Source organism: Aulonocara stuartgranti (assembly GCF_965226115.1).
Source record: "Aulonocara stuartgranti genome assembly, chromosome: 17".
In the NCBI taxonomy this organism is placed as follows: domain Eukaryota; kingdom Metazoa; phylum Chordata; class Actinopteri; order Cichliformes; family Cichlidae; genus Aulonocara; species Aulonocara stuartgranti.
In genome coordinates this window covers 40,059,758-40,072,249 of record NC_138953.1, presented here as the reverse complement: position 1 = coordinate 40,072,249, position 12,492 = coordinate 40,059,758, and the positions used below count along the sequence as shown (strand labels likewise).

Genomic DNA, 12,492 nt, shown 5'->3' with positions numbered 1-12,492 from the left:
CAGCATGCTTCACCACCCATATACACACAGAAGTATATGTGTGGACAAACATTTTTGTTAATGGCTACAGAAATATCTGCTGGTGGCTTTCATGGTTAGCACTCACAGCAAGAAGGTCCTGGGTTCAGTTCCACCACAGACCTGTCCAGGGTGTGCTCTCCGTCTTGACCTAAGAGGGGGTTCGGCTCCATGACCCTGACAGAAGTGGGTGGATGAGTTCTTTAATAGAAAGCTAATTGTAGTCCCATGAAATAGATGTTGCATGTTTACCCCCATGCTATAGCAGAGGCTACAGAAAACAAGGCCTCAGTTTATCGGTGTAAGTAAGTAAGTAAGTAAAATTTATTTATATAGCGCTTTTCACAGATAAAAATCACAAAGTGCTTTACAACACAGAAAATGGGAATATAAAACAATATAACAGTAAATAAAACAATGTAAGACAATAAAACTATAAAAACAGCATAAGAAGAAATTAATCAAATGCTTTTCTAAATAGCACTGAATGTGACACTGAATAATAACGCTCCAGCAGGTCACCACTTTTTCATTCAGGATTTGTGGGTTTTGGTGATCTTTCTAACAGTGGACTTGTACCTCCGTGTAGTGGCAGCTTTCTAACAGCAGAGGCGCTGCACGAGCCGGTGGGTCGGAGTTACGTGACGGTCACATTGGTGGCACGTGACCAGGGGCCGATGAGGAAGTAAAACACTTTCTGTGCAGCAACGTGGGGAGAGGCTGGATTTGAACAGTGTAGATAACATGAGCAGGGAAAGGCGCATTCGCGTTTCTTTCCTCACACAGTGTCACAGTTGTTCTCTTAATAAAAGCCGCTCCCTGCTTGTAACCTGCAGATGGTTTATCGCAGAAGCATGTTTCGCAAAAACTTCCCGAGTAAAGCGTTTGTCTGCAGACTCGTTCTTCCCTGCTTCCACTTGAATAAACGACTCGTAGCGATGTCGATGCCAAAGCTGTCGGGAGAAAGCTCCGAGCCACCGGCGAACAGCGGCGCGTCACAGATCGACGAAGGCACGACAGCAGCAGACGTCAGCGACGCGGGGGGCGAAAACGACCCCTCCTCCGCGGGAAAGTTCACAGAGGGCGAGATGGCCATCCACAGAATCCATAGACTAGCGTGTGCGGTAAGATGCATCACTGAGACAGCCAATCGTGTCATGTAGCACAATCGGACCGCAGATCCACGGGTGATTAATTACACGCGCTTTACAGAGAAATGATGATAATTCTGGGACAGATGATGATGCAGATGATGAGATATTCACAGTTTTCTGCGTTATTCTGAAAATGTTTCACAATCTGTAATCATAGGTTTCTGCAGATTGATGAACCTCTGCCTGTGTTTGATTCTGAGAAACTCTGCCTCTCTAAGACGCTCTCTTTATACCCACTCATGTCACTGAGCTGCTGCCAGTTGACCTGATTACTGATAAATGTTGTTTCTTTTTAGCTCCTCTTACTTTTCAGGCTCCAACATTTTTGTTGGAATAGTTTTTTTTATTAGTCTTTTCTCTTAAACACAGTAACAAGTTAAAATCTGACGTCAATAATCTGGAACAATACCAGCATAATGTTTTCAAACTGGCCACCTTGTGTTAGCAGCACGATAACCTGGCAGCTACGATGCATCTCCTTCCTGTTCCCAGGGCGGTGCCCCCAACCCTCCTCCACGTCCCCCGAGCCCTTAACCAAGTGACATTTAGGAAGATGAAACCACTGATGATTTTTGACTCAGTCTTTCCATTCTAACCCGAGATAAACATCTTAATTATTTTGCAGTGAAAGTGTAGGTATTGGAAAGAGGTACGAAACGGCGCCTGAACGTAGGAGGTGTCTGTGTCCACCTGTTATTGTTGTGAACTTTCACACAGAGGAGAATACCTGCCCGCTGCCCCAAAGAAATGATGCTGATTGTTTGTGCTAGATCCATCATATTCACCAAATCTCACTTGCTCTTCCATGGAGCAGAACCAGCGAGCTGTGCTGATGACAGCGGTGAATAGGTGTCATCCGCGTGCCTTTAGGCTTATCTGTTGTAAATATTGTGCTTCGGAGTGTGGATGAAGTTGAGGCAAGTTGGCCGCGACCTGAGGAGAGCGGTAGGGCCTGGGTGGGAAAAGTACAATACAGAGGGGGCCCAGCTATGCCAGCTTCACTATGTGGCCTTGCAATGGCATGTGAAATGACAAGCCGTGTCACCAAAGGGCCTGGGGCCTTTTTCCCTTTGTGGCCTGTCAAAGCTCACCAACTAGTGGCTCTCAGTTTGAAACAGACTGAGAGATGACATTTTGGAACTTCCTAAGGGATGGAGAGGAGTTCAGGCTTTTTCCACTTACAGAAGGTGTTTTTGTGCCTATGCAAGACGAATAACTGCACCAAATAAAACAACGACTGTCTGTAAAGTTGATTTTTCACCATCCTGAAAATTGTCAGAACGACGTGCAGGTTTCAGGGCTACCAGCGGATTAGTCATAGAGTATTCTCACTACTGAATTGCACGCTAATTAATTAGTAATATCTTAAGAATGAGGGTGTCTTACATCTGTTTCTATGCTCAGAGGTCACCCAGTCCTCCTTCTCGTTGAACCACAGCAATCTGTCTCTGCATACGTTCTTAGGCACTATTTTTCTTGCAGGCGTCCTTGTGTTTGGGTGAGTATATGTATCGTATGTATTTCTGTGTGCACGGTTCACATCCCGCCACGTGTTTGTGTGTCGCTCTAATTGAATGGTAATATCTTCATTATGCTCAGGCAAAGAAGCAGACGTACGTTGACCCCTCCAGCGGGTATAAGGTGTTCACAGAGTATGCCCACCTTCAGAGAGGGAAGTGCTGCGGCAGCGCGTGCAGACACGTGAGCTCTTTGTTTTTACTGGTTTTTCTCCCTGTTTTTGTCCTCTGCCGTGTTTTTCCCACCCTGCACGTTTGATCCTGTCTGTTTCCAACGGTAACCGACCTCGTTTGTAAACCGTGGTTCTGCCAGAGCAGTTTTGACCAACGTTCGTCATTTATTTTCAGCACAAAACATGAAACGAAAGCAGGTTTGGTGGGTTGGAGCTTCCATGGTGTTGTAGAGGATGAGCTAACAGGGCTAATGACGCTGTGTGTTAGTTTCCAGGCTGCTTTCTGTACGTGGATGGAACCAAATAGAAATAAAACGAAATAGATGGTCCAGTACGTTGCATCAAAATATGAAAGGGCACAAACATGTAAACTGTCTTTATAACAGCACCTTTCAAGATAAGGATCACAAAGTGCTGCACACCAACAATCCACAACAAACACAACAGCCTATACAAAGAAGGATCGATGTTTTAAACAGTTAGTGCCGTCTACAGTCTCCTTCGGTCTTCAGGTTAGAGCGAAGAACCTCCGACGCCGTCAAAGACCTGCACGTTTTATATGGATGCACGGCTTCGCTACAACAATCAGAGCTCTGATCGCCGAGCTCGAGGACCGAGGAGCCTCACGGTCGCATTTTGGACAGCAAGTGAGACCAACGCACGCTGAATTAGTCCAGTCTGAGGACATGAAGGCATCATAATAATAATCCTTCCTGACGGTTCAGCTGAGATCACAGCAGTAAATATGGTTAAGATCAAATTCTAGGTTTGACTCTGTGACACAGACTTGAGACGTGAGCGTGACATTAGCAGAAAGGCTCATCTGCTCAGAGTTTGGGGATCTATTTTCTCAGCATCATTCCTGACCTCTGCTGGTTTCAAGTTTCCAGACTAAGGATCGGTGATGGTGAAATGCAAAGCTGAGCGGTTCATCCGTGTGTAACAAACCAACTACACAGACGTGTTGTGGGTTTTCTGACGGTGTCAGCCCCGCTCTGCTCATATCTGCTTTGCTCTGTCCCACTGAGTCTCGTTGTCCACTCTCCATCCCTGCTCTGGGTTTTGCTTTCGCCCCGTCCCATCCCATTCCGTCTTCCCCCCTGTCCTTATCCGACTCGTCCTTTTTTCCTTTGCTCGATCTGCTTCTCATGTGTCGTTCTCAGTGTGACTAAAGCTCTGCTCCACATGCAGCTGTTAACCGGCGCTAATTTATCTCTCGTCTCCCCCAGTGTCCATATGGCCAAGTCAACGTGAAGGACCCCGCCACGAAGAAGCGGTTCAATTCCCTGTTTTACGTGTAGACCTAACAGCCTCGTGCCAAGGTAACGCGCTAGGAGCCTGTTTGGAATGGAAGCCACCGCACATTGCTTGTCTTCTGCCTGTCGTTATTTGGACTACTTGAGTCATTTTTTTCTTTTAGCCGTGTAATAAATGATGAAATATGGGTAGTGTCTGTGCAATACCTATCTCTTATGAATCACAACTATTCTTAGGATTATTTTCATTCTGGCAAAATGGGAAAGGAGGAGAACGGATTTGTTCACTAGACCCTCATGCAAACCAGCCTTTTATCACATTTTTGTTTTGTTCTGTTTTGCAGATACTTGTTTTTTCCTCTCAGTGTCCAGTGAAATGCCTTTGAGCCTCATTTTTTCTTTTCTCTTCAAGAGTATTTAATATTTTGTAGTATTCTGCTCTTCTGATGCATTTACAAGGGTTGTGGGAGTATGGAGATGAAAAACTGAGAGTGCATTTTAGATCTTTGCCCTCCAGATAAAGGGCATATAAGCGAAAGTAACTGTAAGATAGTCAGATGGAGTCTTGTGCTCTTTTGCTTCGCATCGCTTGTTATTTTTTTTCTCTCCCAAACGTACGACTGCATGAATATTAGCATCATTTACACACCACAAGTGCTTGACTGAACTGTCTACCTTTGACTGAGATACTGTGTTGTTAAAAATAGGAAGGTGCCAGGGGTCAGCCCTCACACTTGGCTGCGCTGCTTTTACACCACTTGATGGAATCAGGCTGTTAGCAAACATGCCACGGACATCAACAGCAGCCCTCCCCACCGGACTTGCAGCTCAGCCTCCTGGCAACACTCGGCTACAGTGCAGCTCCCCGCGGCTGCTCTCCTGAGCCGCAGCCTAATGAACTCCTGGGCCCTCTCATCCCAGGACTGCAATAGATCAGCTCGGCGCTCACCAGCTCGCTTAGACACACACATGCGCAGGCAGGCTCGCTCCATCGCAACACTGCGTGGCTCCTAATAGGCCGATATAGAATAAAGGTTGCACTTGACCGCGCGCTTCGTAGCCCTGAGTGATAGCGCTAGGTAAGGTCAAGCGCTCGTATAGAACTACCTATGCCGTGGAAAGATGCGGCGCTTGATTTGCGAGTGCATGTGGGTAGGCGGCGTGACGCCTCCGGGCGCTCGCCGGAAACCCAACGCGCACGCTCGTCCTTCTCCGCCCGATTGGGCAAACGGCATCGCCATGAGAGGATGTGTCTTTTCCTCGGCAGGTGGGTCCCAAAGGCAAGTGCTTAGCGATCGGAGCAAAGCCCTGTGAGCGGCTGCAAGGAGATCGGTGATCCCGACAGTGCTGGGGAGGACAGGTTCTGGGGACGCGTCGTCAGGCGGGATGAGAGGCGAGTTTATTTGGTGTTATTCTAAACCGAGGCAGCGGAGCGTGCGGCAGCAACATTTCTACAGCGGGACGGCGAAGGTGTCACACTCATCAAGTACCTGGGCCCGCTTGCCTGCCGCGGCTCTGCCGGTTTTGCCTAGGGACTCGTCTGTCACATTAAAGTAGATGCATTGCCATTCAGGGCCTCGGCGGTCCCGCAGCCTGACCATGAAATAGGCCAACTTTCATGTCTGCCTCATCCCTCCACGTCTTCCCAATCCAGTGATGGCACAGTTTGAATTTTTTCCCCTCCATCATCTTCCAGCCTAGCAGTTTGTGACTGAGACGCAAACAGCACACCTTCCACAGATTAGCAGAGAAATGCACTCCGGTTACTAATTCATCCTTAATTCATTAGCGTTGATTGAGTAGCCTGTGAAGTGCACTGGGACAATGAGAGAGAGCGTTCAGCTAGTTTCTGTGTTTAATCACTGAAACAAATTAATTTATCTAACGTTGATTAAAGTCCCGCCTTTTATTTGGGTTGTCTCTGGGTTGAGCTGCACCACGATCATTTTCTCTTTTACCCACAGTGCACATGTGCTCCCAGCAGCCGGTTAGACACGTGAGGCGACTCTCTCAGGCGTTTTGGACTGAACATGTCGGACCCTCAGCTGGAGCATATGCTGTACTGGAGCAGAGTGGCAGCTATACGCCGTGTGCCTTTCTGCAGGATGATGGCACTAGCTGCAGAGAAAGAGCGAGCTGTCCAGTTTGGATCTGTGACCAGACGTGCTCCAGTCACAACCAGTTGACAGGCCAAGCAGCAGCCCCCACCCCCATCGCACCCCATCTCAAAGGGGCACAGCAGCCCCGCGGCCAGTGGCCCCGACCACAGTCGGTTACAGCGTCTCCATCACTGCTGGCCGGAGCAGCCAGGAACTGACACAAGGTTGGCAGGGAAAAAAACTTAAGTGTCAGCCATATGATGGCTGAAAGGAACATCAGTCTCAGCAATTGGCCAGGCACCGCTCAGTATGCCTGCCTGCGTGTGTGTGTGTGTGTGTGTGTGTCTTGATATTGAAGCAGCATTTGAGCAGCCCCTACATCAACGTCTGGTCGTTCTACACAGACAATGTCAGCTCGCCTCGGGGCAGCAGCCTCCACAGTGGTCATATGGACAACCACATCCCTGTGGTAGAATTAGTGATAAAAAACACACATGGCCACTGAGTGACAGTCAGCGCACCAGATTCCTTTGGACAGACAGGGCTGCAAATAGCACAGAGGAGCAGTTTCTCCCTCAGACCGCAACTGGTGGTCAGGCTCATGCCAGGCCGAGCCGCGGTCGCCAGATGAGCCCAGATAAAAGCAGAGTCGGGGGCAGTCAAAGGCACTTAAGCGCCCAAGGAGCACTTTGGCCTGTTTATTTCCCTCCTGGTTTTGCATCGCCGCAGTCGTTCGTGATTTCTCATCTGCGCTTTGGACCCGACGTGTCGCCGCTTTCTTCAGCTGTCACGCCGTCTAACCTCCAGCTCGCTTCACATTACGCCGTCTTCTGACTCTGTGTCCTCGCTCACTGAAGTAGAAAGACGGCGCTTGTTTGACAGCAAAACGATATTTACTAACCCTCTCCTCGCAAACGCTGCTCTGCCCCATAAGGTTATGTAGTGATAAATAACATCCATCTATTATGTTTCCATGTCCTTTCTAGTGTGTCCAGATACGGACTAATACACGCACCATTCCCCAGAAGGATACCGTGTCCCCAGAGGTGCTGGGGGTGGGTGGGGTGCATGTAGTGGTAGCTGTTCTGGAGGCAGGGAGGGGAGGCAGGCAGCAGTTGGTGTGCAGAGAGCAGCGGCTCAGGCTGGCTAGTTAAGAGCTTCTCTTTCCTATCCTCCATCTGCCAGGGACTGGGGTTGTGATTTGAGCTCCAGCAGAGCAGAGCAGGGAGGAGATCGAAGGAGGGGTGGATGGCGAGAGGGAGGGGGGGGGGGGGGGGGGGGAGCGTTGCTTGGAAGAGGCAGAAAAGGGAAAGTGGTAGAAGCAGGATGAGGCGGGGGAGAAATGACCAGCAGGAGGAGACGTGGAGATTCTCGTATTATCCTCTGTGTCGTTATTTTCTTAAAATCGCCGTTCAGCATTTCGCCTCTTTATGAGACGCCGCCGCCGGGGGGGGGCGTTTCCCCTGTTTTGTGCATTTCTGACATGGCCTCTGCTTCAATAATTACAAAGTCACGTCCACTGTGAGTTTGTAAATATTTCCAGGATGTCTCACCATCCAGCCACCCAGGCTCATGAGACTGGGATACAGCTTTACAGTGCTTCACTCCTCCCTCTGTTCCTCCTCCTCGCCTCACCCTCTCCCTTCCCTTCCCACCCCTTTCCTTCATTCTGTCAGCGTTTAGCCCGTGGTTCCCTGCACCTCACTGGATCCTGGGAGAGCCTTCCCACCGCCTCCTCCTCTTCCTTGCTTCTCTCCTACTCCTCGCCTCCTCGCCTCCACCACCTCTCCTAGGCTCCTTTTCTGGCCATGCTTTGGGAGTGACTGAGAGCTCCCTCTGTGAGACTGAGTGTCACTTGAGGTGACCCAGAAATGATAACTCCAGATGAACTCTGGATGTGTGGTAATCTAACCACCGTGCCCTACAGCAGAGAGGAGCCAGGCACTCGGGGAGGTGCGGGGGTGGGCGGGGGACAGCCAGGCGACCTGCTTGGCGCTGTAGCCGCGGTTTCGCCGATTTAACCAAGCAGCGCCTGTCTGGGTATCGTGCTCCTAGCACGCTGCGTGTGCGCTCCGTGTTGTGCTACGCTGTGAAATAGATCTCAGTGTTGTTGCATTATTGATGAGATACACTGTGATGTCAACCCAGGCTGAAGGAGCAAAGCAAAATGACTGTTAGCAGTGTGGCACGTGATCATTTATGCCAGCGGTGCAGAGGTGTAATTAACTGTCACCCTTTGCTCCAGCCCCGGTGCTCGTTCACACAATATTCTATTCACTCGTAGTCAATTGAAACGAGTCCATCCGTGCACGGCGCGCCGCTCCGTGGGGAGCACGAGCACGTTTGGGTTATCCTGTTGTTTTTCTGGATGACCTCCCTTTCTCGTGTTAAAGATGAACGTGCACTTCAGGAGGAGCTGAGCGCTCCTTAAACGCTTTTCATTCTCGTACCGGTGATACCGTTTAATGCGCGATTGTCAGTTTGCATTTCAGGTGGAGAATAATAAGAAAGTAAGAAACCTCGCGCTCCTTGTACTTACCTCTTAAATTGAGAAAATACGGCCTCATTAAGAGAGACACAACCAAACCATCCTCAAAACATAAACACTATTAATATTTACTAAAATCTTGACATTATTAATTATTGGTGAATTTTTCATCAGCCTTTCTTTTTTTCATTAGATGTTGCAACACAAGGCCACACAAGGCAAGTGTGGAAGTCTACTTCCTGGCTGAACAGACTTATTATTGCTTTGAATTTTTATGAAGTTTGTCAGCTCAGCTCCTCAGAAAAGGATCCGGGCGTGCAGTGTGCCAGACACATATGTCTTTTTTGTCTTATTTGTGTTTGTAATGAAATGCATCAATAAAATTAGACTAAAAAGTGCGGTGGGAGTCACGTGTCGTCTTGTTTTAATGGATCGCACATTTTTATTATTCGTTTGTCGTCACGAAAATATGAAATCAAGGAAGTCAGAGAAGGGGGGAGGCGGGGGGAACAAAAAACTGCGACCTTTCCTAATAGGCAACCCTCCGCTGTTTTGGTCCAGTACCCACATGATTCAAATGCGCACAATTCGTCAATTAATGAGCACTTTTATTTTGAAAATGGCTTCGATTTGGTATTTGGTTATTCAATACCAAAACATTTTCCCCTCCAGGCGTGTGTTGCTGCGCTCCCTATCTTTGTCAGATTTGATTGATCCAGTTTGACTTTACACCCTAATTATTTATTCACACAAACCTCTCCAGCCAGTGAGCCTGTAACCGTGCTCAGCTCACCTCAGTCTCCTATAATACGATCGGTGTGTGTATATATATTTAAAAATAAAAGGTAAAGAAGCTATGATGCATTTTGGGATTATAACTGTTTAGGCCCAGATGTGCTTGGAGCCAGCTTTCATTTCCGATCTGTGCAGACGCTGGCTTATTCATAGGTGCGTAACATGAATAACAATAATGATAACCGTGCAGGAGCTGGATTCATTTACAGCACAGGCTAAGTTGGGGTGTTTAAAGGACAAATACATATTTAATTGTTGAAAAGTCCCTACATTTTATTTTATACAGTGATAGTTTTATTGTTTCATTTGGAGACCACCGACTTCACCACTTTAATTCAGAAGCACATCACAGATTATAACCTACATGCTGAGTAGGCCATTGGCTCATGGCTCCCCGTTTTCTGTGTGCTGCGGTGTGTTGAGGGCCGTCTGCCTACGAGAGAGGAATATTTAAATGTCTTGTGTTTTAATTGACGCCCGAACTAGAACTGTAAGCTCAGAAACGAGGAACAGCCCCCCATCTACCGGCAGCCTCTCCTCTGTCTCCTCTGCACACTGCGCACAGTCCGGAGCGGCTCAGTCTGCGCGCTGCACAGGGATCTCACTCTCACACTGCACAGCCGCAGGTAAGACTTTTTTCCATAGCTATTTATTCTTGAGGGCAACGCTTATAATAATAATAATAATAATAATAATATTAGTAACACAGAGAGGGCTTTGGGGGGAAAAACGAAAGGAGAAGCGGGCAGCGTGTGAAGCAATGCGCGACAGATCTGACGCGTGATAAAGACAGTGACATGGGTGATTTTGTCCAGGATAAAAGCGCAGATTTTATCGATCGGTGTGTGTTTAAAAAAAACTTATAAATATTTTTTCTTATTATTATTTTTTCCTGTTTGCCTAAATCAGTCTCGATTATGCACATAAATAATAGATTGGAGTTTGCACGCCAGTAAAATCGTGCGAAACACAAATGTACGCGTTTTATGAAAATACAGGCAAAATGTCGCTGTGTGCGTGATTGTGATATTATTATTATTATTTTCATTTTCATTATGTATTTGACAAACGTCAGTGGCCCACTGAGCCGACTCTCGCCATGTCAAACAGAAATGCTGACACTGGATTTTTGTGCTTTAGTGCTTTTCCAAAGCCTTAAAATAAATTCAATTCCTTAAAAAATAACAATAATAATAAATTAATCTTTAACTTGGATAAATCACTCTCACTGACTAAAGCGGGAATGACACACAAAATCACTGTTTTATTTCCTACCGGTTTTTTTAAAGACACTTTAAAAATACTGACGGTGTTATAGATTTTTAAAAAAAAGATATTTCAAAATAAAAGTGACTTTTTTTTTCGTTTTGTAAAAAAAAAATACATATATATAGTTTGGTCAAAATCCGGAGTGAAATAAAAAGACAATCAGACAAATAAAACGCTTCAACAATATATGTTTTAAATACAGAAAAAACTAAATAAACCAAACAGCAGCTACAAAGACCCCCCCCCCCTCGCCCCCCCCCCCCTCCCCTTGGTGTTCACTGACACATTGGTAAACGCTCTTCAGTCATATTAAATGTCACTGCTGGAGGCAACGGGCCACAACGGCGTTATTTATCGACATTAAGGCTTTCATTAAAAATAATAATAATAAAATTTTCTTTAAAAACTTCTTCATATTCAAAACACACCCTTTTGCCTAATTCGCAGAGAAGACGCAGAATGGCAGGAAAACTGCAGTTAAGATTAAAAATCGCACACAGAGCTGAGCTTATCGTTCCACTCGGGGCGTCTTTGTCCAGGTGAAATGAAATCCTCGTGTCCTTTTTGAGTGCCCCTTTTCCCCCCACCACTCTGCGGCTGGTGCCGGGACACTGCAGAGCGCAAATGAGCGTTATGGGTTTGACAACAGCTGCACGTCCAGCCCGTCCAGGAGGGTTCAAGCCTCGTCTTATAGCGCTGCTATCAAGGGGCCTCCAATTAAAGCCAACACAACTTCGCGTGTGTGTGTGTGCGTGCGCGCGTGTGTGTGTGTGCGCGCGTGCGGTGAGGTGGATGGGTGGTGGGAGGTTCACGTGATAATGTAACACGTCTTGAGATGAAGCATCCACACCTGCAAACCTCCCCGAGCTTTGCTAAATCTATTAACGGGACTGATGTTTGTCTGTTGTTTGTGAAAAATAATGCCGTCATCGATCTTACAAAGACCACAGCTCGCTGGCATGGATCCAGCTGGAAGGTCACGCGGCCAAAATCTCCAATTAATGAACAAATTAATTAAAAAAATATAGTTTTGTTGTCACCAGGTCTGCACTGCATACAGGAAGCGGAACGCGTTTTATTTCCTGGCTTTATTATTTGGGCAACAAAGCTTTCCACACCCTTTTAAAACTGACACAGATCGTTATTGCAGCCCCCCCTGCGCCCTGCGTAAAGCAGACCATCTTTGGAGATAGGGATGGAATTTTAAAAAGCATGAATTTCTAAAAATATGCAATAGCTGGTTGAGGTTTCCCTGTGGCGACCACCAACTGGAGGTCTCTCTCTCATCTCGCCTTTACTTCCACGTTGCTTCTTATAAAGCCCGTAAGAAGAAAAGCAGAAAGAAAGAGAAACACACAAACAAATGAAATGCGGAGACTACACAGTTCTCGCTGCTGTCAGATCAACTCTCCAGCAGGTAAACAAGGTTTTGGCCTAATTCAGCAGACAGAGAAAAGACGAAGGGCCGCGTTAATGAATCCTTGACAGTGGATAATGACTGCTTCAAAAGAGCGTTTAAAAGAGGGAGAGAGAGATTTCTATACATGTAAGCGTGCAGCGAGCTGTTCGGGTTATCTGAGTAAGGAGGCTGTCGTTACCTGGGATACATTTTATTCATTAATTAATTCAGTTTTTAATCAAATCTCATTCATTTGGGCTGAAAACAAATCACATTGTTTCAAAAATGTTCAATTGAACCTGTCCCCGCCCTCTAGCCTATCAC

At 47.0% G+C, this 12,492-nt stretch overlaps 1 protein-coding gene across 4 annotated transcripts; it reads left to right on the top strand.

The window, feature by feature from the left end:
• Nucleotides 1-691: 691 nt before the first annotated feature.
• On the top strand, nucleotides 692-10,981 carry cUnh1orf53 (chromosome Un C1orf53 homolog). 4 transcript variants are annotated; one of them, XM_082511873.1, is made up of 5 exons: nucleotides 692-1,142; nucleotides 2,611-2,670; nucleotides 2,772-2,873; nucleotides 4,092-4,184; nucleotides 9,987-10,981. In XM_082511873.1, the coding sequence occupies exons 1-4, from the start codon at nucleotides 855-857 to the stop codon at nucleotides 4,161-4,163; spliced, it is 522 nt and encodes a 173-aa protein (XP_082367999.1). In that variant the 5' UTR covers nucleotides 692-854; the 3' UTR covers nucleotides 4,164-4,184; nucleotides 9,987-10,981. The 4 variants fall into 4 exon arrangements, with proteins under 4 accessions (XP_082367999.1, XP_082368000.1, XP_082367998.1 ...); XM_082511874.1 differs by lacking the exon at nucleotides 9,987-10,981 and adding an exon at nucleotides 8,899-9,440; XM_082511872.1 differs by lacking the exon at nucleotides 9,987-10,981 and having other exon boundaries at nucleotides 4,092-7,492.
• Nucleotides 10,982-12,492: the final 1,511 nt, after the last annotated feature.

Coding starts and splice junctions, on each gene's coding strand:
- cUnh1orf53 (XM_082511873.1), top strand. CDS start 855: ATGGTTTATCGCAGAAGCATGTTTCGCAAAAACTTCCCGAGTAAAGCG. Junction 1,143..2,610: donor TCCATAGACTAGCGTGTGCG/GTAAGATGCATC, acceptor GTTGAACCACAG/CAATCTGTCTCTGCATACGT. Junction 2,671..2,771: donor GCAGGCGTCCTTGTGTTTGG/GTGAGTATATGT, acceptor CATTATGCTCAG/GCAAAGAAGCAGACGTACGT.